At 36.6% G+C, this 24,531-nt stretch overlaps 1 protein-coding gene across 3 annotated transcripts in view; it reads left to right on the forward strand.

Moving 5' to 3' along the window:
- The window catches only part of LOC135748028 (partitioning defective 3 homolog), a 147,059-nt gene that overhangs the window by 74,508 nt on the left and 48,020 nt on the right, over positions 1-24,531 (forward strand). Inside the window, exons 15-22 of one of the 3 annotated variants that reach the window (XM_065266101.2) lie at positions 1,667-1,817; positions 8,795-8,978; positions 9,274-9,416; positions 12,494-12,538; positions 15,632-15,862; positions 15,967-16,186; positions 22,549-22,653; positions 23,254-23,484. In XM_065266101.2, coding sequence (XP_065122173.1) covers positions 1,667-1,817; positions 8,795-8,978; positions 9,274-9,416; positions 12,494-12,538; positions 15,632-15,862; positions 15,967-16,186; positions 22,549-22,653; positions 23,254-23,484 — 1,310 coding nt within the window. The remainder of the gene's footprint in view (positions 1-1,666; positions 1,818-8,794; positions 8,979-9,273; positions 9,417-12,493; positions 12,539-15,631; positions 15,863-15,966; positions 16,187-22,548; positions 22,654-23,253; positions 23,485-24,531) is intronic. The other 2 variants (XM_065266116.2, XM_065266106.2) reach the window with 2 other exon arrangements.

The raw sequence follows: 24,531 nt of genomic DNA on the forward strand, positions 1-24,531 counted from the left end.
GGTCACAGAGGACGAATGCGAAACTCCGCCCCAGTGTTTACAAGTGTTGAGAACGAGGACCGTTCCTACATTGTTGTATGTCAACTGATACTAATTAATGTCTTTGTGTCAGTTTATTGTTTACAATGGTCCGCAAATGTGCGTTTTATATAACACATGACCTCCCTATATCACTACGCATTTACGTTAGGTCGCGCTGGACCGGATTTAGACGAAAAGTTGTGTATTAAAGTATATATTTGTTATTTTTATTGTTAAAAATGACAATCGTTTTGCTAGATAAGACCCGTATACCTCGTTTGGGATCATTTAGAGTCCTTTGAAACTCTGTTGAAAAAAACTGTTAAGTGTTGAGTTAAGTATTAAATGTTGGGCTCTATTTAAGTCCATTAAAATGAGAAAAATCCTGCAATGTTTTCCTCAAAAAACATAATTTCTTCAAGACTGAACAAAGAAAGACATCAACATTTTGGATGACATGGTGGTGAGTAAATTATCTGGATTTTTCTTTTAAGAAAATGGAATATTCCTTTAAAAAAGTTTTGTGAAATGTCCCCTTTCAGCATAAACCCTAACATGTATGTGTCATTGTTTAAAAACAGCATGTAATTCTGTTCATTTCTTTTGTGAGAATGATCATCTATTTTTACTGCAAAACAAGGAAACATACCCAGTAACAACACACATGTGGTCTGTTTTTGTGTCTTTCTCCAGAGACATCGTCTGGTCCATTTAAAGACCAGACATTCAGGTCACTGCATTTCACATGCGACAGTCTGTCCACATGGGCCTTCAAGAAATATTTTCTTTAATTCTGAAGGGAAAGCCACAGTATGATGGGCACACACATTTGTGTGTCACTGTGCTGTTATAAATGAGGGTATTAAAGTTTGAGCACCTATGGTAACCGTCTTACCCAGAGCAAGATCGTGGACAAAAATAACTACATGCAATTTTCCCATCAACCTTTTCCCATAAGTGTTCTGTCAGTATGAGCTGAACAATTTAAAAAGCCCAGCAAATTACATTACTATTATGGTTTATAACTCTAATTCAATTTGGACCATTTTCACCTTTGTGTGTGGAAGAAAATGACATTAAACATGTGATAACATTGCTGAGAAATAAGTATAAACACTGACCACTTTGTCGCCAGAACCCGATTGAAATCAAACATTGATGCTACCAATCTCATTTTTAGATTATAAGACTATAGCCTGGGTTTCACAGACAGGGTGATTCGCGTATAAGTAAACAGATTTACATTTCAGAAATAAGATCTTTAGGAGAAGTTGTGTACTTAAAGCGATAGTTTACCAAAAATGAAAATTCTGTCATCATTTCTCATTCTTATGTTGTTCTAAATCTGTATGAGTTTTTTTTCTGATGAACATAAAAGAAGATATTTTGATAAATGATGGTACCCATTAAATTCAATCGTATTTGTTTTTCCTACCATGGAAGTCAATGGTTACTTATCAACTGTGTGCTTACCATCATTTATCAAAATATATTCTTTTATGTTCATCAGAAAAAAAGAAATTCATACAGGTTTAAAACAACATGAGGATGGGAAAGTGTTGACAGAATTTATTATTTTTGGGTGAACTATCCCTTTAATAAATAATGAGCAAATCGTGATGTTCTTTGTGTTTTTGTTTTTCAGGGTGAGAGCAGATCCAGTCCCAGACGGTTAGATCGGACCTTGAGCCCGTCTCCTAATGACCACGAGCGAAGGATCTCACACTCCCTGTATGGGATTGAGGGGCTTGATGACAACCTGAGACCACAACCAAACACACCCAACCACAAAATGAGTGAGTTACACATTTGCAAAACTAACAACGCATTTAAAGGGATAGTTCACCTTAAAATGAAAATTCTGTAGTGAACAAACGCACTGCAAGTCGTTTAATAAAATCAATATAATCAATTATGAAATTCGTTGTCAAAGAATTTCGACCAGCTTAACAAGGCAGTGTTGCCAGGTCCGCGGGCTCTTGGCAGAAGTCTGAACTGGGCGTTAATATGTTTAACCGGTTTCCACAGGTTGAAGTTTTTCTGCGGTAGAGATGAAAGGTTTTGTTTTCAGTAGTTGTTGATATTTGGGCTGTAAATAGTTGCAATGCCTTTGCAATAATTTTGAATTGGGCCATTGGGCTGGCAACCCTGGCAGGACAATGACAGAAGCAAAGGCGAAAACGAACGCTGGTTAATAAAGGTTTCAATTCATCCTTTAAAGAGCAACTATTGCCCAATTCACGATTTTACACCTTTGGTGTGTAAGTGTGTATTAGTACAGTGGTTCTTAACGTTATTCCTCGAGGCCCTCTGCCCTGCACATTTTGTATGTCTCCCTTATTTAACACACCTGATTCAAATCATCAGCTCATTAGAAGAGATCTCAATGAACTGAACTGAGTCTGCCAGATAAAAGAGACATACAAAACATGCAGGGCAGTGGGCCTCCAGGAATAACGTTAAGAACCACTGGATTAGTACAATATGTTAACAATATGCAAAACGTACCAATCCCAAAATAAACGATGTCGCAATCGATGAGTTTTGTACAAAATCAGTGCTTTCAGGAAGAAAGGGAAATCTGGAGCTACAAAAATGTGTGTGTGGAAAATAATGTTTTTTTTAACCATAAACCACGTAAACACAGTGTATTTAAGAAATACACAAATTAACATTGTTCTTTTATCAATAAAATAGGTGCCCTTTAATTTAAGTGAGATTAATTATTGTTGGGTTTTAATAAAAATAGCATTGAGCCACAAACTAAGCATCCGTTTTAAAGTAAGGGGGAAACCCTGTTTTTTATTACTGTAACAACACACGTAGTGATGCTCTTTCTCTCTAGATCGGCCATTCCCAAACTGTGGTCCGCGGACCACTAGTGGTCCGTGAGGGTACTGCAGGTGGTCCGTGAAAAGGCAAAATAAGAATATGTATATTTTAATATACAAACTCGTTCATATTTTGGGCGAACGTGTACTGCTGCCTAATAAACGTTACTGTGAACTCATTCATTCTGGTGCCTGTGAACGGCACGCTCTCTCAGTTTAACGTCGTTCAATAGGGTGCCAGATTTGTATATTCTTCCAGGCGAAAACCCGACTAAAACACACTGTAAACAGGCCTTAATGTGTAGCGGAAAAAACACCCAATCTGGCAACACCGCCACCACTCGGTGTTCACCAGTCACGCTGCATGCGTCATCACAACAACACAGACGCTCCTGAAATTCCTGCCGTGCAACTCAAATAGTTTAACATTAAATAACATCATATTTGTCCTAAATCGTTAACGATTAACATAGGCTGCTAACACATATTCCGGATCTTGAATTAGACTTTGACTAAGCTCACGCTATTTAACGTGCACGTGTGGTGTGCAATACCTGCGAGTTGTCATACACGCAATGCCTCGCAATGCTTCTCGCCCGGGGTGCGACCCCCACCCAGCTAGCCTTTCAAGGTATGTGTAAGCAAATACAAAAATTAAAAGACAGTCAATGCTAATGTATACACTGGTTGGATAAGGATTTAAAGTTGGACATAAAGATGGAATCTGACGCATTTAGCTTCAGTGTTAAAACTGATCAAATAATTGCTGTCTGTGGTGGTTCTATATGGGCTATAATGGCAATCATTTTAAAAAAATAATATGGGAAAAAATAACTATAAATTAGTTCATTTTTGGAACTGTGACCTAGTTTAACATTTTCAAATATGAACTATGAACTGAACTAGTTCATTTTAAAATTTGTGAACTGTGAACTAAACTAGTTCATGTAGAAAGTGAACTTTCCCAACACTAAGAATATGTATATAAATAATAATGATATAAGGATAAGAAACCTGTTGTACTGATGTGATGACCAGTTATAGTTTTAGTGCTAGTAAGACTATTTAGAGGTGCAGATTAATTCAGGACTTTGTGTGGACACATTTTATTATTATAAAATATTATTAGTAATATAAGGTGGTCCGCGAAAATTCTTGATTACAAATAGTGGTCCACACACACAAAAAGTTTGAAAACCCCTGCTCTAGATACTGACAGATTTCAGGTGATCTCCTGGCTTTCTATGTCATTTTGTGTTCAATACTTATTCCCTGTGTCATTTCACTTTATTTATTATGACTCAACTTGTATACTTAAATGTTCTGATTTCTTTGTATGAATTCAATATTCGCTTGATGGCTACATCTGGTGGAAATTTTGTGTCAATAGCCCACTTAGAAATCCCCTGATAAAATGATAAAAATAAAACTGATAAAACTGATAAAAATGCTGATGTGTCAAATACTTATTTTCCCCGCTGTATATCACTTTCATATTATATGGTTTATTTATTTTGTTAATAAATAATGTTCATTTTCATCAAGGTCTAAAGTTGAAGATCAAAATGAGTTTATTAATCTGTGGCAAAATTTCCCTACCAGCACATCTCTGATGATTACAACTCAATACGTTTTGTTTATTTATATTTTGACATTTAAAGATGTTTTATTATTTAAAAACTGCGCAAACTTTTTTATTAAAGGCTTACAATATCAGTAGTGTAGTAGTGTGGGGCTTTTGCACTTTTAAAAATACACTTCTACACATGAATACCCTAATTTAGTGCCTTATTTAGCTACAAGTGAAAAATCAAATTGAGTAAATGTATAGGTATCCGATTAAACGAAAAAAATAATTGACTGATTAATCGTTAATAATTGTTAGTTGCAGCCCTACCTGCATTACTCGCAGCACAATTAATTGAACAAATAGTGGTTATAATACTAATAAAGAGGAAGTAACAACAGTTAGATATACTATAATATTTACAGCAATTTGTCTCAGTTGGAGGGACCACAAACAAGTGTAACCATTAAACCGATTTTTCAAAATCCAAAACAAAGTGTTTCTCTTCACTCCATCTACTCTCAGATCCACTAAAAGTACCGTTTCGTAAAAAAATCCCGATTTGCATGATTTTTAAAAGCTGGATGAGGTTAATTCTCAGCAGATGTTCTTTGTGATCACATTTGAGCACAGCTTCAAATTACAGGAGCAGAATTGGCATCCCTTAGTCTGTGGAATATAGGGAACATGTGGTCTAACAAAAAACATATGAGAGTTACTCAGGACAAACAGATGCAGAGCTGTGTAGGTTACTGAGAGCTCTCTGTGTGAGAGGCAACGCACAGCCAGCGCTGTTATTCTGTCTGTTAAGAACTGAATTCACTTGGGGGAAATGACAGTAGCAAAAGCCAGCAGGGTGCCAGACGCACACACATACACATGCACAAATCTTTTTCTATTTACTAAATACATGCACAGTCATGTCTATGTATACAAGCTATTTACACGCACTTCTATGACACTCCTGCAGAGAGGACACAATGTCAGTCACAATGCCACTTTGTCCTTCTTTTCAACAGCCTGCTTTAAAATCTCCTTAAGAGATGTTTGAGTGAAGATGCAGTGAATTGCAGTCCCAGCATAGGGTGATGTTTTTTAAGTACAGATGGGGTTGTTCATTAGGGCGTGGGTCTGTTGTTCAGGTGAAGGTCTATAAAGGCAATGCAACAAATGCTCTTGGCTTTAAACAGGTTAATGAGTCTGGCCGTTGTTTCAGGAATTTTGAGTCATTCGTTCTCGAGTCAGGCTACAGGTTGCCTTTTATGTTTGTTATTGCGCCTGCTTTTTTCTCTTATGTTCAATACAGACTACAAGCTTACATTACAGCTCAACTATAATTTCTCTTGTCATGGTGGTTTATAATCAGTAGCTGTGGAGAAAACAACTTCATAGTAATTAAATAGGGCTGTGACGATTAATCGCGTGTCCCTTTAAAAATATCTGTCTGAAATCGATTCTGAATCGCAAGGCTGCGATTTTGTGTTTAATGCGCAACTTGTGCGTGTACAACAGTGTTTTGGTCCGTAAGAAGTCCTCATTAATCTAAAATCATAGATTAATGTTAAGCAAAATTTAAAATCATAAAAAAATATTCTTTATTACCGTGAAAATACCTGAAACAATTTAAAGAACAGCGATATTAATATTCTTATAGACATTTCCTTGAATAGTGTTTGTATTGGTGCTTCTTCTGTGGCACAAATGAAGTTCTGCATGAGAGCGCCCTCTGTCTTTTTGATGTGCCAGGATTTTGCCAATTACCAAAAAATTGAGACGATCAAGAATAGTTTACAGAAGTAAATGTCGTGAAATTTGTTACAGTTTCTTGGATTTCTCTACTGTTGAAATAAAAAAATAGATTTTTTATTCATTTAATCTAAAAAGTAGCATTTTTTCTCTTTCTTAACTCTTTCACCGCCAGCGTTCAGTTGCCAGCCATCGCCAGCATTTTTCATGATTTTTTTCAAAAAAAAATTCAATGACTTCCAGAAAATGTTCCTTAAATATATAAACATACAATATATCAAATGAACAAATAGACCCTCTGCTTTAAAAAAAAAGTGTTTCATCCTACCTTCGTTACTTCTCTTATAATCCCCTCACAATATGAATAGGTTTCTTAAAAAAAAAGCTGAGATAATTCAATTTTTGTGAAGGACTTTTGATAGAGATCAGATGCAGAGCGATCTTTAAAACATAAACAGAGTTCTTACTCTTTCACGTGAGGCGTTACTTCCGGGTTGCTTAAGTTGCTTAATAATGGTATTGCGGAAAGCCGGAAATACTCGTCATTGGCAGGGAAGCGTTTTCGCATAATTGATGAGTTATCATCAATGATCCAAAAGTACAGTATATGGGAAAAATGAATGGAACCAGAGTCTCGCTAACATCCGGGTTGGCCTACAAAAATAGGCTACATCATCTCTGTGGCACTCTATTCAGAAATGGAACTCGCAGCAGACTGACAGTTGGTGGGGGCGGGGTTAACAGATCCCGCCCCATAGATATGTACACTAGATGTCGCCTTGGCTACGGCAGTTCATTGGACGAATGCGTCAAATAGAGCCGCCATCTTGAAACAGGGGAACCCCGCATCAGCGTCATTGTAGGCAATGGTGTAACGGAAATAAAATCACCATAAATCGTCATGAATTTTCTTTTGGTTCGTTTCAACAGTCAGACATGTATTTAGCATTGAGTCCAGGAAAAATAAAAGTTTTGATATTATGAAAATCTACTTTTTCTAACTATAATGCATAGTGCTAGTAGGTCTAACATCAATACACAACACAAAAGTACAGGTGAAGATAGCAGCTTTACCTAGCTACTTCCTATGACAAGACCCCTGTTCTAAGATGGTGGCGGTTTTGACGCATGCTTATATCCCAAGGCGACATCTAGTTTATATATCTATGCTCCCGCCCAAGCTGCCTAGCTGATGTCTTCAGAGAATGATGGCCAAGAGAGGACGGAAGTACAAGTTTATGAGGGCACATGCACTTAACATCACTTATAGGACGTACACGCCAAATGCAAATTCAATGATTTGCCAAGTAGATTACATACGAAGTCAATGCAAAGACACGAATAGACGCGAACTCCCACGGGACTTTGCGAATGACACATGCGCTATTCCCTCAAATGCGTCTTTGGAAAAATATTCAACTCAAGCGAAAAACTCGCATGACGCAAAGTTAAATATAGTAAGTAATCCAGAGCAAGAAACGCGATGCTTCGTGTTTGGTGTGTACGCAGAATTAAACAGTTGCAATATTCCATAAAAAAGTTTTGATTTGATGTGGACTTGAATATATACATGTCATCTCTTTCTATCAACATTAGAGGGAAAGAAGCTAAAATTTGTACACCACTTTTAAAAAAATAAAGCCGTGCAAATTGCATCAATTTGCGCCTGCATGAGAAACTACAATTAATGAGAGAGAGAGAGAGAGAGAGAGAGAGAGAGAGAGAGAGAGAGTTGAGCATTTCCAGCTTACAGATGTGCCATTTTCAAGCAAATTTTTTTTTTATAAATTATCAGAAAATGTATTATTACTACTATACTACTATATTATCTGTTTACATTTTTCAGACACCAGAAAAATATCAGTTTTTATACATATTTTCTGTTTTAGATGACGGAAATATACAGGTTATGGGAAAAAAAGGTTTGGGAAACAACATTTTTATAGGAATTATGAGAATAAAAATGCACAAATCAGGAAGCATTAATACCCAACAAATGGAGAAGGGACAGCTCTGTAAAATAAATTCATTTAATTTTCATGTGCTCATTTCTGTTATAGATGACACATTTCTCTGTTATGGACGTGACATATCGGAAAGCTGCCCTTACCTATGGAAAATAATAAAAATGTTAACTTAAAAACTCAAATAGTGATATCTGAGATTTTAGTATGGTTAAAACATTTGGATAAAAACTTAATTCTTTGTATGTCATGGTTGACATTTCTCACAAATATTTTTTTTATGAAACATTAAAAATCCAACCTAACTACGTCAACTGATTTGTGTAAGGATTATAAGTAGTGGTACTGTATGATTTTGAATAGTGTGTCTTTGAGATGTCCTCATTGTAAGAGTTTCTAATGTGTGTGTGTCTGTCAGATAAAGCAAAATGGACTCCTCCATGTCCTTAATTTGTGCAAACCGTACACTACAAATGATTCACGGCTGTTCTTGACACACTTTGACTTTGACCTGCTTTGCTTGAGATTTAGTTTTGCATTCATTATAAATAACACTGTTGCGATCTCTTTATTTTCACCATCTGTGAAACAGGAAACCCATCATCATTTGTCGTTGTAATTCCCAAAACATGCACAAAAACCTGTCCTCCTTATTTGTTTCTTAGATCATTATCAGCTCTCCCCCACCGTCAACATGCCTCAGGATGACATGGTCATAATAGAAGATGACACGCCGCATGTTCTCCCTGCACGGCTGTCTGACCAATCATCTTCCAGTTCTCATGATGACATGGGTTTCGCAGTGGAAACGCCTCCGCCGCCACTCTGGGTCCAAGGACTTCCGGACAGGTATAGTAAATAAAAAAGTTTGGTATATAATTTATTACGATGCATGAGTTCACTTATTGTAGTATTGTCTGTGTATCTATTTTGAGCCTAAAACCTCCAAGTCTTCTGACGATCTTCCTGAAATAATTGAGTCCATGGCCTTTCCATTGTTTGTCAAGAAGTCTCAGTTATTAGAAGCAGGCCAAGGATGAATGCTGATGCTTCTCTCTCTCTCTCTCTCTCTCTCTCTCTCTCTCTCTCTCTCTCTCTCTCTCTCTCTCTCTTGTCTCTCTCTCTCTCGCAATCTCTTCTTTAGCTCTGCCAGTGCTAATGATGAGGGGGCGTTTCAGAGGGAAGGCTTTGGCAGGCAAAGCATGTCTGAGAAACGCACCAAGCAGTTTGGAGACCCAAGCCAACTCGACATCATCAAGACCCGCAAGTCTAAGAGCATGGACTTAGGTACTCTTAAGATCAACCTCGAACAGAGCGAAGGGGCCTAGAAAATCAATTTAAAGCGTAGTGCTTTTGACATAGATACACTAAAGTTTAATACAAAAATTCAGTCTAGCCTAAAGGTCAATCCTACTTGATACTCGGTACTTGAGACTTGAAACACTACCCTGAAATCTAATGCATTGATCAAGTCCTCTGTTTATAATTCTCATAATCAACGTCCTATTTTATGTATCAACTTATAACACTCACTGTGCACTAAGAGCACAAAATCTGCACTACATATTTCTCATGCATGTGCTTTCTAATTCAAACACTGTTTTCACTGATCCAGTTCTGATGGATGCCTCAAGACCTGGGTATAGTCAGATTTTTTACGCATGCGCGAGAGTACACGCACAGTCGAACAAACCGCCTTGCAAAGCAAACCGTATTTTCCGGACCATAAGACGCTCCGGAGTATAAGTCGCATCAATCAAAAATGCGTCATGAAGACAAAAAAACATATATAAGTCGCAGTGGACTATATGTCGCATTTTTTTAGAAGATTATTTCACAGAATCTAATTTAATCTGGAAAGGCAAGTTATTCAACTAAACAATAGCATACAGAACAGCAGGCTGAATAGGAGTCCGTACGTTAACGTAATACAAACAGTTATTTACACGATACACAATATATTATCCAGAACATACCTAGAGGGCTGAACAGGCTAAATGAACAGAACAAGCCAAAACGCATCAAGTTCGCAGGCTCGTCTGAAATTCCACATAATATAGATATAAATACAGGAGCAGCATATTGCGAACTCTCGCGGCTATAGATGGTAATGTTGTCTCTTGGTTCATATAGTCTGCCAAAATTAATTCATACTGACTTATGCTGCGTTTACACCAACCGCGTTTTGAGGTGTAAAAATCGCGTCTACCGTGCCTAGTTTGCCGCTTGAACAGTTTGAATGCAAGCATTTGAAGCGTGTCAGATGTAAAATCCGCTTCTTGTGGGAGCGGCAAGTGCTATGCGGTTGTCTGTTTGCAAGATGGCTGATGTTGATTGTGCATTTATTGAGAGAGTTACCAGTTTGTATTTGGTCACCTTACTATAGGTTGAAAATAAACGACGCGGGTCGATAAACATCACGTGACTCAAAAGCGAAATGTGTATTTACAACTTACCAGGTTGCCCAATGTCCTCACTGACACTCTTCCAAGCGAGGTCCTTTTTTATTTCTGTCTCTATAGAAATAAGAACTGCTCACGAACAATATCAAGCGTTCCTTCATGTTGAATGAGTGACTCCGGGCGGGGCTGCCGCCACAGCAGCAAGCAGGCTCCTGATTGGTTAACGCGGCGCGAAAATCCGCCAAAGTTCAAAATTTTTTTAACTCGGGCATCAGCCGCAAATTCGCGGCAAACGCAAAATGCACAAAAATCACCATTCGCACGAACGAGGCAAAATTGCGTCTACCATGCAGCGATAAACACCTCATTTGCACCGCGAGACCTCCAGACTCGTCAACGTGTCATCACTTTGACTTACCATTGAAATCACTCGCGCTTGATGCCTCTGCCGTGGCTGGTGTAAACGCAGCATTACAATTCACGCCTGACTATAAGTAGCATGACCAGCCAAACTATGAAAAAGTGTGACTTACAGTCCGGAAAATAATTTGACTTATACACGTGCGCTGACGTTCAACTCATGCGTATAGGAACAAATTGCAATACCTCTCGTGGTCTATAAACCGTTTCAGCAGTAACAACATAAACAAGCGGCTGTCGTGGTCCGCACGTAACTTCCGGTAAGCTCCGCTAAGAATAAATAACAACAAAGTTCTTTAAACGAAGTTTATTTATAAAACGAGCAAAAAAACAACACATAGATTACCTAGGAAACCAAACATTTGTTATTTTCGAAGAGGCATTTGTTCAAGAGATCAGTTTAGCAACTATTCAGACCATTAAAAAAACGAAACCGGAAGTAAAGTTCGGATCCAGACGTGTATCACGTGCGTCCGATGAAACCGTCTATATACTCCTGTTCGCGCATGTGCGTCCTATGTGTACAATGTGCGCAAGGTTTCAAAAATCTATCTTCTGAAGATGAAAATTGAGTCACGCAAGCGTTCACGTAAAAAATTGACTATACTTAGGCTTTCACACTTTCATCTTTTCCACCAAGGTGATGCAGCTGAAGTCGGTGCTTGGTCAGGTGATTGGTGGACTGTCTATCCAATGTTTTTACACCGACTTTAGAGCCAAACATCGACATAGTTGTCTATATTGCTACGAAGTTTGGCCGCCACCAAACATAGCATCGTGCAGATTTTATTACATTTTTTATTGTGAATTTAGTTTTTTAGTTTTTTCAAAATACTGCGTATCTTGGCATACTACTACTTTTTTAAATATATTTCTAATCACCCCGAATCACCTTGGATGAAAATATTGCATCAACCACAGTTAAAGGGGCAGTTTATCCAAAAATGAAAATTCTGTCATTTCCTTATCCTCATGTTGTTGTAAACCTATATGAATTTCTTTTTTCTGATGAACACAAAAGATATTTTGAGAAATGATGGTAAACACACACAGCATATAGTGTTCATTGACTTCCATAGTAGGAAAAAGAAATACTATAGAATTCAACTGGTACCGTCAACTGTGCTTGACCATCAATTATCAAAAATTTCTTCTTCATCATTTATCAAAATATCTTATTTTGTGTTCATTGGAAAAATAAATGAATACCGTTTTAGAACAACATGAGGATGACAAAATGATTTTTGGGTGAACTGTCACTTTAAGACTGGTCCACCCAAGACTCGAGCCAATTTATTCAGGCCAAAACCACTTTGGTGAAAAAGTGTGAAACCATCTCCAGCATCATATTGGTAAAAAAGTTACGACTCTGAATGAAAGTGATCACTATGTTAACCCACACTGTTGATTAATGAGCACTGATTGATTGTCTCTGTCTGATTTGTTGATGGTAATACTTGCCTGGTTGCCTGCTGCATGTTGAATGGTCAAACTAACCGTCCTGTGAATGTATGTGTGTCTATGTGTGTGCCCCTCACACAGTGGCTGATGAGATTAACCTCACACGCTTCACAGACAAGCAGACAGGTAAGCATGGTCACTCCTGCACTTACTCACACACTCACGTCTGTTCACCACAGGATTATTGGATTAGATGTCGGCATTGATTTTTAGGCTTGTTTCATACTGTTTGCGTAAGTGACGCATATTTATTTCACCACCGCATTAATGTGTTGAAGCATTCACACTGCGCGCATAAACAGCACGTGCTGCGGAGCAGGATTGCATCTGCTAGTAAAATAGATTTCATGCAATAATAGATTTAATTGCTCACCCATTGTTTGGCAAATTATAAAATTTGATATGATGCAGGTTAACTATGAAGTGATGGATGCAAATTGCACGTTTTAGTTCAGTAAAGCAGATGAAATCAAAATTATGCCATACATTAGTTTATAGGTACACTTTTTCATCCAGATATGAAAGTTCTCTCATAATTTATTCACCCTCATGCTATCCCAGATTGATATGACTTCCTTACTACGTTTAAACACAAGAATAATTTTATATAAAATTGGTGTTATTTTTATACAGGGCTCAACTTGGCGAAGCCCCAAAAGCATATGCATCCATCATTAAAGCAATCCAAATGACTTCAGTAGGTTAACATACATCTTCTTAAGCTATTCAATACAATAAACAATTAAATAAATAAGATGTATGATGCGATTAAATTTACAATAAAATAAATATTCCAACAAATCTGTTACATGCCATTTTAGTTTTATTAATATTTTGAATTATTTATTTGGACATTTTTAATTTTCATGTTAATTTCAATAACTTTTTTAATAACTATTTATAATATATAATAATATAATATAATATATAATAACTAACTAACTATTTATAAGCTGGTTATACTTTTTTTTTTCAAAATAATAATACTAATTTAACTCTTTCCCGGCCTGCGTTTTTAAAAAAGTAGCATTTTTTATATTTTTCAAAAAAGTTTATATCAAATGAAAGAACAGACCTTCCCTCAAAAAAAGTTCTATCCTACTTTTTAAATTTTTTATCACCTATCAAAAATGGGTAGATTTCTTTAAAAATGCAAATTTTTTATAAAAAGCTGTGATAATTGCATTTTTATGAAGGGCTTTTAACTCTTTCACCGCCAGCGTTTTTTTAAAAAGTTGCCAGCCAGCGCCAGCGTTTTTCATGATTTTCACCAAAGTTTAATGCCTTCCAGAAAATGTTTTTCTTTAAATATATAAACATACAATATACCAAATGAAAGAACAGACCCTCTGCTTTCAAACAAAAAAAAAAACCGTTTCATCCTACCTTCAGTGGTTCTTTTGTAATCAGCTTTTGAATATGGGTAGGTTTCTGCAAAAACACCACACAGATAATTCCATTTTTGTGACGGACTTTTCATAGAGATCCCATTCAGAGCGATCTTTAAAACAGACACGGACATGCAGCCACTTGCCATAGGGCAATACTTCCGGGTTTAAAAAGTTGCCACCTGGTGGATAATAGCGGTATTGTGGAAAGACAGAAAATCTCGTCATTGGCGGGGAAGCGTTTTCTCTTAATTGACGAGATATCTCGTCAATGGTGGTGAAAGAGTTAATAGAGATCAGATTCAGAGCGATCATCAAAACATACACACAGTTCTTACTGTTTGCCCTAAGGGGTTGCTTCTGGGGTTGCCCATAAGTTGGGAAAGAGCGCCACCTGGTTGATAATAGCGGAAATACGGATTGCCGGAAAAACTCGTCATTGGCAGGGAAGCGTTTTCTCTTGAAAGAGTAAATTGAAATGTCTTTTTTAATTTTTAATTATTTTAAATTTTAAATTTCAGTTTTATTTTGTTTCAGTTGATAATTTAGTGCCTCAAATTAAACCTCTTTCAGTTTTTTGCTTAGATAATATTTCTAATTATCGTTTACATCAAGGTCCAGAGAAAATGAATTTTTTAGATTCAAGTTAATGTTAATCTAAACTACAATTCTATTTAATGTTTGCAATCTTTTTAGGTAAAAATATATGTTGTTAGACATGGGCTGCGTCCGAAATCTCTAAAATGCTGCCTTCAGAATCGGAGGCAGCATTCGGAGACATCAAGGCACGTCAGTATCCAATGTTTGGTTTACTTTCTGTCTCCTGAGATACCTTGATTGTCTTTTTTCACAATTCTATGCTTGGGCGTGCGCGGGCAATGTGATTGGCCGAGCCTGGTCGAGTTTGAAAAAATAAAATGGCGGCCAAGAAAACGACTGGAGCACAAATTAACTCTAAATAAATTTATATTTTCACTTTTTACACCTTTTGATTGCATTTCTAGTGAGAAATTAGTATTTTATTTTTCTAATATGAGATTAGTTATCACAAAGGTATATTTTAAACAGAATTCCAGTATGTTGCCTATGAAGTCTGTCCGAGTGCATTTCCCCAAGCTGCCTCAATGCTGCCAAAGTCATTGCCTCATGACCTCAAGTCAGCTGCCTTAGATTTTGGACCACAGTGCATTGCCAAAATTGACTGAGTTTGTTATTTGTAGGGTTAACATATACTGTTTAGAAATGCGTGTGTGTAAACATGTTTTTGTATCCCGGTGGGGACAAAAGCCTGAATGCACACCAACTCATAAGGGACTTGTTACCATGGGGACGTAAATAGAGGTGCCCCAGGTAAACAAGTTTATAAATCGTACAGAATGATATATATTTTTATCTAACAATGCTGCGTGTTTTCTGTGAGGGATAGGTGTAGATGTAGGGGTCAGGGGATAAAATATACAGGTTGTCCTGTATTAAAACTGTTACGTCAATGGAACGTCCCCATGGTGATAATAAAATAGACGTGTGTGTTTTTTATATATATGTGCCTATTTTAAAATATTGCAGTATCATGAACATTTGACTGTCTAGTCTTAAAAATAGCTGGGAGGGTCTGACACGCTTCGGTAAGGCAGTGTTGATGAAGATAAATGCATACAAGCTTCCCTGTGCTTTATTTCCAGTCGTTTATCTTCATCACTTTATACAGATATGGATCTTCTACCACTGCCACGGCCAACTACATACGATAGCAGCTCGCGTACGCTATGTGATTTCTAGATAAACGTTGCAAAGTTCGGTTTCAAAGTTTAATGAGTGGACTCTTCCTCAGGGTCATCCACATATGATGTTGGCCCATCTCTTGGCCTGAAGAAGTCCAGCTCTCTGGAAAGTTTACAGACCGCTGTCGCTGAGGTGACGCTCAACGGTGACCTCCCCTTTCATCGGCCACGCCCGCGTATCATAAGAGGGCGGGGCTGCAACGAGAGCTTCCGTGCTGCTATTGACAAATCGTACGACAGGCCAGCAGCCAATGAGGATGAAGAGGAGGGCATGGACACACGTACGCCGCTTCTGATTGGTTTAGAAATACAAGAAATGGAGCAAATGATGTGCTAAATTGACAAATTTGTAATAATTGATTTGATTTCCGATTTCTATCCGTAGTGGAGGAGGACAATGAAGGAAGCTCTCGGTCAGGACGGGATTCAGCTTCCACGGTAGCTGACCTCACTCCACTCGCAGTCACCGAGCAACAGCTGATCAATGGCAATCAGCCTCAAAACGACAAGAAGAAAGAGAAAGGGGGGAAGGACAAAAAGAAGCCAGAGAAAGAAAAGAGTAAAACAAAGAAAGGAATGCTCAAGGGGCTCGGAGAGATGTTCAGGTAATAAAAAACACATCTGAACAGGGTAGCTTGTCAGATAAAAGAGTCTAAGAATAATGATGATAATAGAGCAGAGCACTTTTATAGACCTTATTCACTTCACAAAATGCAACCAGAGAATCTCTAATCAGATAAGCTTTCTTCCCAATCCTAATGAGCTGCCTGCCTACGCTCTTATAAATAGTCGGCAGCGAAACTGTGCTGCCTTACGGCTGTTTGGCCAAACTCTTACTAAGTAACATCATGAAAATTTTTAATTGCTTAAAAACGACAGATATAATCATACTTAGCGTGCCTTTTTTGGTCCTTCTATAATCCTATTTTGAAAGTTTGTTATTTTTAGGATGTGACCAAGTCAGTATTATGGTAGCGCTGTGATTAGTCTTATCTTTTATGGTCATGATAGGCGGGCGTTGTCGTGTTGATAGCTGTAATGATGTGGAGCCATTGCCTCTTATATGGCTTTAAAGGAATAGTTCACCTTAATAAGAAAATTCTGTCAGGATGTACTTAACCTTATGCAATCCCTACATAAATGCATTTGAAGGACACTGTTATCCAGAGTGACTCATGTGCATTACAAGTTATACATTGTTTTGTCAGTATGTGAGTCCGCTGGGTTTGATCCCATGACTTTTTGTGCTGCTAATGCAGGTGCACAACTGGACTATATGACCTTTGCTTCCAACAAATACATTTTTATTAAAATGCTATCATGTTGTTAGCACCGAGTGTCCAATGGACTGAGAGTGGATATGTTGCGCAGAGCCTATTGGACGACCTTAGTTTGAGTCTTGACTCTTGTTCCCCTTCATTTTAATCTCTCATCCCATTAAGTTTCCTGTTTATTCAGGCTGTACTGTAAAGTAAAGCTTTAAAGGCTAAAAATTACTTGTCATGTTATTTTCTTAATGGAGGTCAACATATCGAAGTTCCTAAAAGCACATCCATCCATCATTGAAGTAATACAAAAGATCATTTAACTTCAGATGACATTTATTAACCCACTGGAGTCATTTTGGATTGCTTTAACAATGGATGGGTATATTTTTGGAGCTTTGCCATTTTGTCTTCCATATAAAAATATGATGACATTTTAATAAAAAAAACAATAATTTTGTTTTTTATGACATAAGTAGTTCATTTGATAAAAGGTAGTCTTACATATAGTAATATTTATATGGGATGGCATGAGGATGAGTACATTTTGAGATAATTTTCATATTCACTGTAAAAATTCCTTGTTGCACTAAAATTATAAGTTTAACTTGAATTAATAATTTATTTTCAATTTGGCTATTTACTTGCTATAAAAATAAAGTTGTAATTTTTTTTTATTTTTTATAATTAATAATAAAGTATTTTTTATAATATAATTTTCATATATCATTTAAATTTATTCCAACTCCTTACACTGTAAAAAGTTGGATCAACTTAAAATACTTTTAATTGTTAACACCCGAAAGTTACTTTAGGTTAAAAATTTTAATTGAAAAAACTATTTTTTTGTGTGTTAATAATTTAGGTATATTTTTTAAGTTGATCCAACTTTTTACAGTGCACTACTCAAGAAAGTTGAAATTCATTTTGGATTGCTTTAACGATGGATGGGTATATTTTTTGGAGCTTCGCCATTTTGTCTTCCATATAAAAAGATGATGACATTTTAATAAAAAAATGTTTTTTTATGACATAAGTAGTTCATTTGATGAAAGGTAGTCTTATATATAGTAATATTTATATGGGATGGCATGAGGATGAGTACATTTTGAGATAATTTTCATATTCACTGTAAAAATTCCTTGTTGCACTTAAGTTCAACTTGAATTAATAATTTGTTTTCAATTTGGCTGTTCAGTTGCTATAAAAATAAAGTTGTAATTTTTATTTCTTTTTTATAATTAATAGTATAGTATTTTTTATAATATCATTTTCATATATCATTTAAATTTATACCAACTCCTTAAAAAGTAAAAAGTTGGTTCAACTTAAAAAATTACTTTAAAGGCTCTCTAAGCGAATCTGCGAGACGTTAGTTATTGTTGACGTTTGAATCTGTTTTCAAACAGACGGAGCGTAGCTAACTCCTCCCCCTCCCTTCCGTGCTTTCATGAACGCGCCCAACCCCCACCCCCAAATCCTTCTTGTCGTTTATTGGCTGGAATACTTTGTTTTGTTTTGTGAGCTAGGTTTGGCCATTTGTTGATATTGCCGTTTGTGAAGCCTGGGCTGTCTGCAGAGATCGCGTTTTTTTACAGTTTGATCAGCGGACAGGCAGCAAGCAGATAGTGAGGAGATGTTTCCGGTATGTAACAAAAAATGTTTTATGGTCTAAAACGCTTCAATTCGCTTAGAGCACCTTTAATTGTTAACACCCGAAAGTTACTATAGGTAAAAAATTTCAATTGAAGAAACTAATTTTTTTTGGTGTTACCAATTTAGGTATATTTTTTAAGTTGATCCAACTTTTTACAGTGCACTACTCAAGAAAGTTGAAATTCATTTTGCATTTCTTTAACGATGGATGGGTATATTTTTTGGAGCTTCGCCATTTTGTCTTCCATATAAAAAGATGATGACATTTTAATAAAAATAGTAATAATTTTGGTTTTTATGACATACGTAGTTCATTTGTTAAAAGGTAGTCTTATATATAGTAATATTTATATGGGATGGCATGAGGATGAGTACATTTTGAGATAATTTTCATATTCACTGTAAAAATTCCTTTTTGCACTTAAGTTTAACTTGAATTAATAATTTATTTTCAATTTGGCTATTTAGTTGCTATAAAAATAAAGTTTTTATATTTATAATTTTTATTTATTTTTATAATTAATAATATAGTATTTTTTATAATATAATTTTCATATATCATTTAAATTTATTCCAACTCCTTACACTGTAACAAGTTGGATCAACTTAAAAAAAATACTTTAATTGTTAACACCCGAAAGTTACTTTAGGTTAAAAATTTTAATTGAAAAAACTCTTTTTTTTGGTGTTACCAATTTAGGTATATTTTTAAGTTGATCCAACTTTTTACAGTGCACTACTCAAGAAAGTTGAAATTCATTTTGGATTGCTTTAACGATGGATGGGTATATTTTTTGGAGCTTCGCCATTTTGTCTTCCATATAAAAAGATGATGACATTTAATAAAAAATAATAATTTTGGTTTTTATGACATAAGTAGTTCATTTGATAAAAGGTAGTCTTGTATATAGTTATATATGGGATGGCATGAGGATGAGTACAATTTAGGTATATTTTTTCAACTTTTTACAGTGCACTACTCAAGAAAGTTGAAATGCCTCATTTAAGTCAAGTCGTTTAAACGTTAAAAATTAAGTGTAACAAGGATTTTTTACTGTTTTGGGTTAACTCTTTTTTTTTTAATAGTGAAATATGGAATAACATTAAAAATTAATATTATGTGCTCTGTAATGTTTCTGTGTTTTGGATGGAATACAGTAACCCGAAAGACGCAAGGGGTTTCATTTCAGCACAAAAGTTTCTGTAAAGTGTGAGAGGAATATGAGAAGTATTGAAATGAAAAACAGCAAGATAGCTCATTGTGAATTTTTGAATCTGTCAGCAATAGAAAAATATTTTGAATACGTGGAATATTTTAGATGGCCTCCGGAGCAAGGCGATATTTTAATGTCTGTCAACTGCCTCGATGAGCCAAAGATACCTGCTACATATTAATGAGCTCTTCTGAATATGAGGCCCACAAACGCATAGAAACACCTTTTAGGATTCATACGCACGCACACACTCAAACTGCTGGATATTAATGAATTTATACGCTTGATAAAGCAAAGATTTGCTGAGACATTTCTTCTCAATTGCAAAACGGTGATTAGTTTGCTAAATGAATTTGAATAGATGGATTAAGAGCTTAAGGTCAGTTTCAGTTGGGGCGTACAGTTTAAAGAGCGATTTAATTTGTGTTTAGTCTAAAATCAGAGCTTTGAATTCAACCAGGATGTGGGGAGGTCACACCCCATCAGCTTTAAAACAACCCTTGAACACCATTTACACCTGGTGTTACGATTTGGTTTGGGTCATTTGATCACTTTAAACAGTTCAATTGTGTTTTGTCATCGAGTCACATTCAGAAATGTATGCTATTGTATTGTGTTGTTTTGTTTTTGTTTTTATAAAAAATGCCAGAATGCGCTAACGCAGCTCTATTCAAATGCAAATACATGTGTTAAACCGCTGTTCCTTGTTGGTTAAATTGCGCTTGTTTAATGTCATTCCAGTTAACTACTTACTTGTTATTATGACCTATGTCATGTGATGTATCAACATGGAGGATGTAGTACATCCGAATTCATTCATACTATCCATATTCATACTAATATAGTACCTAATGTTTTAACTTCATCTAATTCAGTACCTACTGTCACAGTATGCGATTCGGACGCAGCCTAGGTCTGGTTTAAGAAAATGGTATTGGATTGGTTCATGGGTTCAAGTTAGGGATGCACCGGGGGGGAAAAATGGCCGATTTTGATGTACTGTATTTTTCGGACTATAAACCGCGTTTTTTTTTTCATAACTTGGCTGGTGCTGTGTCTTATAGTCAGGTCTAATCTAACGACTAATTGGACGATTAATCTAATGATTAGTTTCTGTTGCTTGATTAATAAAAACCATAATGTATCTCAACTAAATGCCTAAAACATTCTTAATTATATACTTTAAAGGATGTATCAGTGATTTCAGGCCAGGGGGTGGCCAAAGCTATTTCAGGCGGTCCATAGTCCATGAAAGAAAACGATGTGTAACTATGTATCAAGAAAGCATGAATGAATGCATTATAAGATGTAAACATAAGGGTGAATTTTAAACATTTCTGCTGTATTTCTGTTAAAGGGATTCACCCAAAAATGAATATTCTGTCATCATTTAAACCACTAAAGCCGCTTGTTTTTGTTGTTAATGCTGACACCGTCTATAGCGGCCATTCCCAAACTGTGGTCCGCGGACCACTAGTGGTCCGTGAGGGTACTGCAGGTGGTCCGTGAAAAGGCAAAATAAGAATATGTATATTTTAATATACAAACTCGTTCATATTTTGGGCGAACGTGTACTGCTGCCTAATAAACGTTACTGTGAACTCATTCATTCTGGTGCCTGTGAACGGCACGCTCTCTCAGTTTAACGTCGTTCAATAGGGTGCCAGATTTGTATATTCTTCCAGGTGAAAACCCGACTAAAACACACTGTAAACAGGCCTTAATGTGTACGGGAAAAAACAACCAATCTGGCAACACCGCCACCACTCTGTGTTCACGAGTCACGCTGCATGCGTCATCACAACAACACAGACGCTGCTGAAATTCCTGCCGCGCAACTCAAATAGTTTAACATTAAATAACATCATATTTGTCCTAAATCGTTAACGATTAACATAGGGTGCTAACGCATATTCCGGATCTTGAAATAGACTTTGACTAAGCTCACGCTATTTAACGTGCACGTGTGCAGTACCTGCGAGTTGTCATACACGCAATGCCTCGCAGCGCTTCTCGCCCGGGGTGCGACCCCCACCCAGCTAGCCTTTCAAAGTATGTGTAAGCAAATACAAAAATTAAAAGACAGTCAATGCTTAATGTAAACCCTGGTTGGATAAGGATTTAAAGTTGGACATGAAGATGAAATCTGACGCATTTAGCTTCAGCGTTAAAACTGATCAAATAATTGCTGTCTGTGGTGGTTCTATATGGGCTATAATGGCAATCATTTAAAAAAAATAATATGGGAAAAAATAACTATAAATTAGTTCATTTTTGGAACTGTGACCTAGTTTAACATTTTCAAATATGAACTATGAACTGAAGTAGTTCATTTAATAATTTGTGAACTGTGAACTAAACTAGTTCATGTAGAAAGTGAACTTTCCCAACACTATAATTATGATATAAGGTTAAGAAACCTGTTGTACTGATGTGATGACCAGTTATAGTTTTAGTGCTAGTAAGACTATTTAGATGTGCAGATTAATTCAGGACTTTGTGTAGACATATTTTATAATAAGTATGAGGTGGTCCGCGAAAATACTTGATTACAAATAGTGGTCCACACACACAAAAAGTTTGAAAACCCCTGGTCTATAGTATTGTATAGAAGTGTTTATTATCGCTATCCTCTCCCACAAAAAATCATATCTGTGCATCCCTAGTTCAAGTACTTGCCAATTCCGATGCTTTTTTTTGTGTGTGGTATCGGCCACATTTCCGATACTGGTATCGGAATCAGAACAACCCTTGATCGATGTGCAGAAGTGCAGATCATGTCTGATCCTAATAACTATTAAACTTTTTCTAACATGTTTGTGTGTGTTTAAGGTTCGGAAAGTACCGCAAAGATGGTGTGGATGGTGGAAAGTGGAAGGCTGAGGAAACTCATGCATCCGAGGAGGAGACACGCCAGATGAGACAAGAACAAGAGAGGTATAAACACACACACGCAGTCAGAGCTAATCTCTCTCATCATCAGTCTCTAATCAGAGGCATTTCCTAACACCCTACCTGCCCTCGTACAGAACCGTGCCCACTTCCTCAAACCTTTTTCCTCACTGATTGTTTGAGCCTTGATGTTTGTGTTTTTTGTCTGTCATTGTGTGCATTATTGTAATGTTATGATAATTGCATATTTTGATTTATATAGTGTTTGTCCTGCTTTGGCTGTTCACCACGTGTGTTTGCCTGCAGGTGTGCGTTCATGTTGTTTTATTAAAAATGTCACGTGAACCCCCTCCATTTTCCCTTCTGTCCTGCGAGATCCTGCTGAGAAAGCTCATTCGCTCTCAATATCTTAATCTCTCTCTATGGCACATTCACATCAAATCTTTTCTTGAATTATTGTAACAGTGTTTGAAAAGCACTATTAGGTCCTGTTATATAGACACCACAACATAAACAATAATGTTACATTAATAATTTGGGCCCTTAATACATTCTACAATAAACTATATAAAGATTTGTTCATTCTGAGGTGTTTCATTCATCCTGTGCCGTCCGCTTTTCGTTGTATTTTTAATTTTTATGTAGGATTCAGGCGAAAACGCGAGAGATCCGTCAGCGTCAGGCCAGAGAGCGGGACTATGCTGAGATCCAGGATTTCAGCAGCTCCACGATGACATCACTCCCCACCGAGGATCCCCCGTACGCCGGCATCGGCTCGCTAGAACATGGCGGGTACTACCGGATTCACACGCCCCCAGACTCACCCTTTGCACTCAAACAGAGCACCCAAAATGGGCACTCCTCGGCGGCAGACAGGTATTAGGCGATATTCAACCATGTTGTCTTGAATGAATAAGGTGTTTGTGTATTTAATAGCTCCTTTTTAAGGTGCCATCAGGGAGCATGCATGCAGTTCAGCTTTTTTAAACAGATCAGGGAGTCTGGACTGAAATGAGCAAGGTTGTTTTGCATCTGAGTGAATAATTTATTAAGATGGGAGGCACATTTTTTATACCCTCAGGTAGACCCAGATCCTCCCTGGATTGCATAAGAGCGTCATAGTTGTCTTGGTGAATTTAATAATTCATCAGTCTATTTATACATTGGTTTCACTTTTTAGTTGAAGCATAGGTTATCGCAGAGTTGAAAGATGCTCTTAATTGATGGCATGGCTCATGTCTCTCTTTCGATATTACCTTACTTAGAAACGCATTCATGATCTGTAATATATGCTTTTAATGCATTTTTCCAGATTTGCTTCTTCAAAATACATACTATCAGTTCCTCTAACCCAAACACTTCCTCTTTTTCGTGATCGCGGAGCGCAGCACAAAATCAACTTGCATTTTTTGCGATCTTGCATAATTTGCCATTTCATTACAAAACTGACAAAAATATATAAACGTCTTACATAAAATAAATGAAATTATCTAATAATCTGTCATTTTGCTAACACACATGAGCAGTCCCTCTCTCTCTCTCTCTCTCTCTCTTTCTCTCTCTCTTTCTGGCACGCAGCACACTGTTACTGTAGCAACCCTTGAGCCCACAATGAACATTCAATCCAAATCTTTTGAGTACAAATTTATGCTTAACCACATGATCCTTACTTTAATTGTACATTTTTTAAGTTGTAATGCATTATTTTCGTAATATAAAGAATGTTCTTTAGAACATCAAAGAATGCTTTCTGTCCACTATCATCTCAGCGGGAACAAACATGTGCAAATGTTGACCGTCAGCATGTGAGGACGAGCTGTGTTCTCATTTGAGACTTTGTCACATATATACGTAATTATGTCAAAATGTATTTATGTATTAAAAGGACATTCCACTTTTTTGAAAATATGATCTCTGGGTCTG

The sequence above is a fragment of the Paramisgurnus dabryanus genome, chromosome 6 (genome assembly GCF_030506205.2).
Source record: "Paramisgurnus dabryanus chromosome 6, PD_genome_1.1, whole genome shotgun sequence".
Classification (NCBI taxonomy): Eukaryota; Metazoa; Chordata; class Actinopteri; order Cypriniformes; family Cobitidae; genus Paramisgurnus; species Paramisgurnus dabryanus.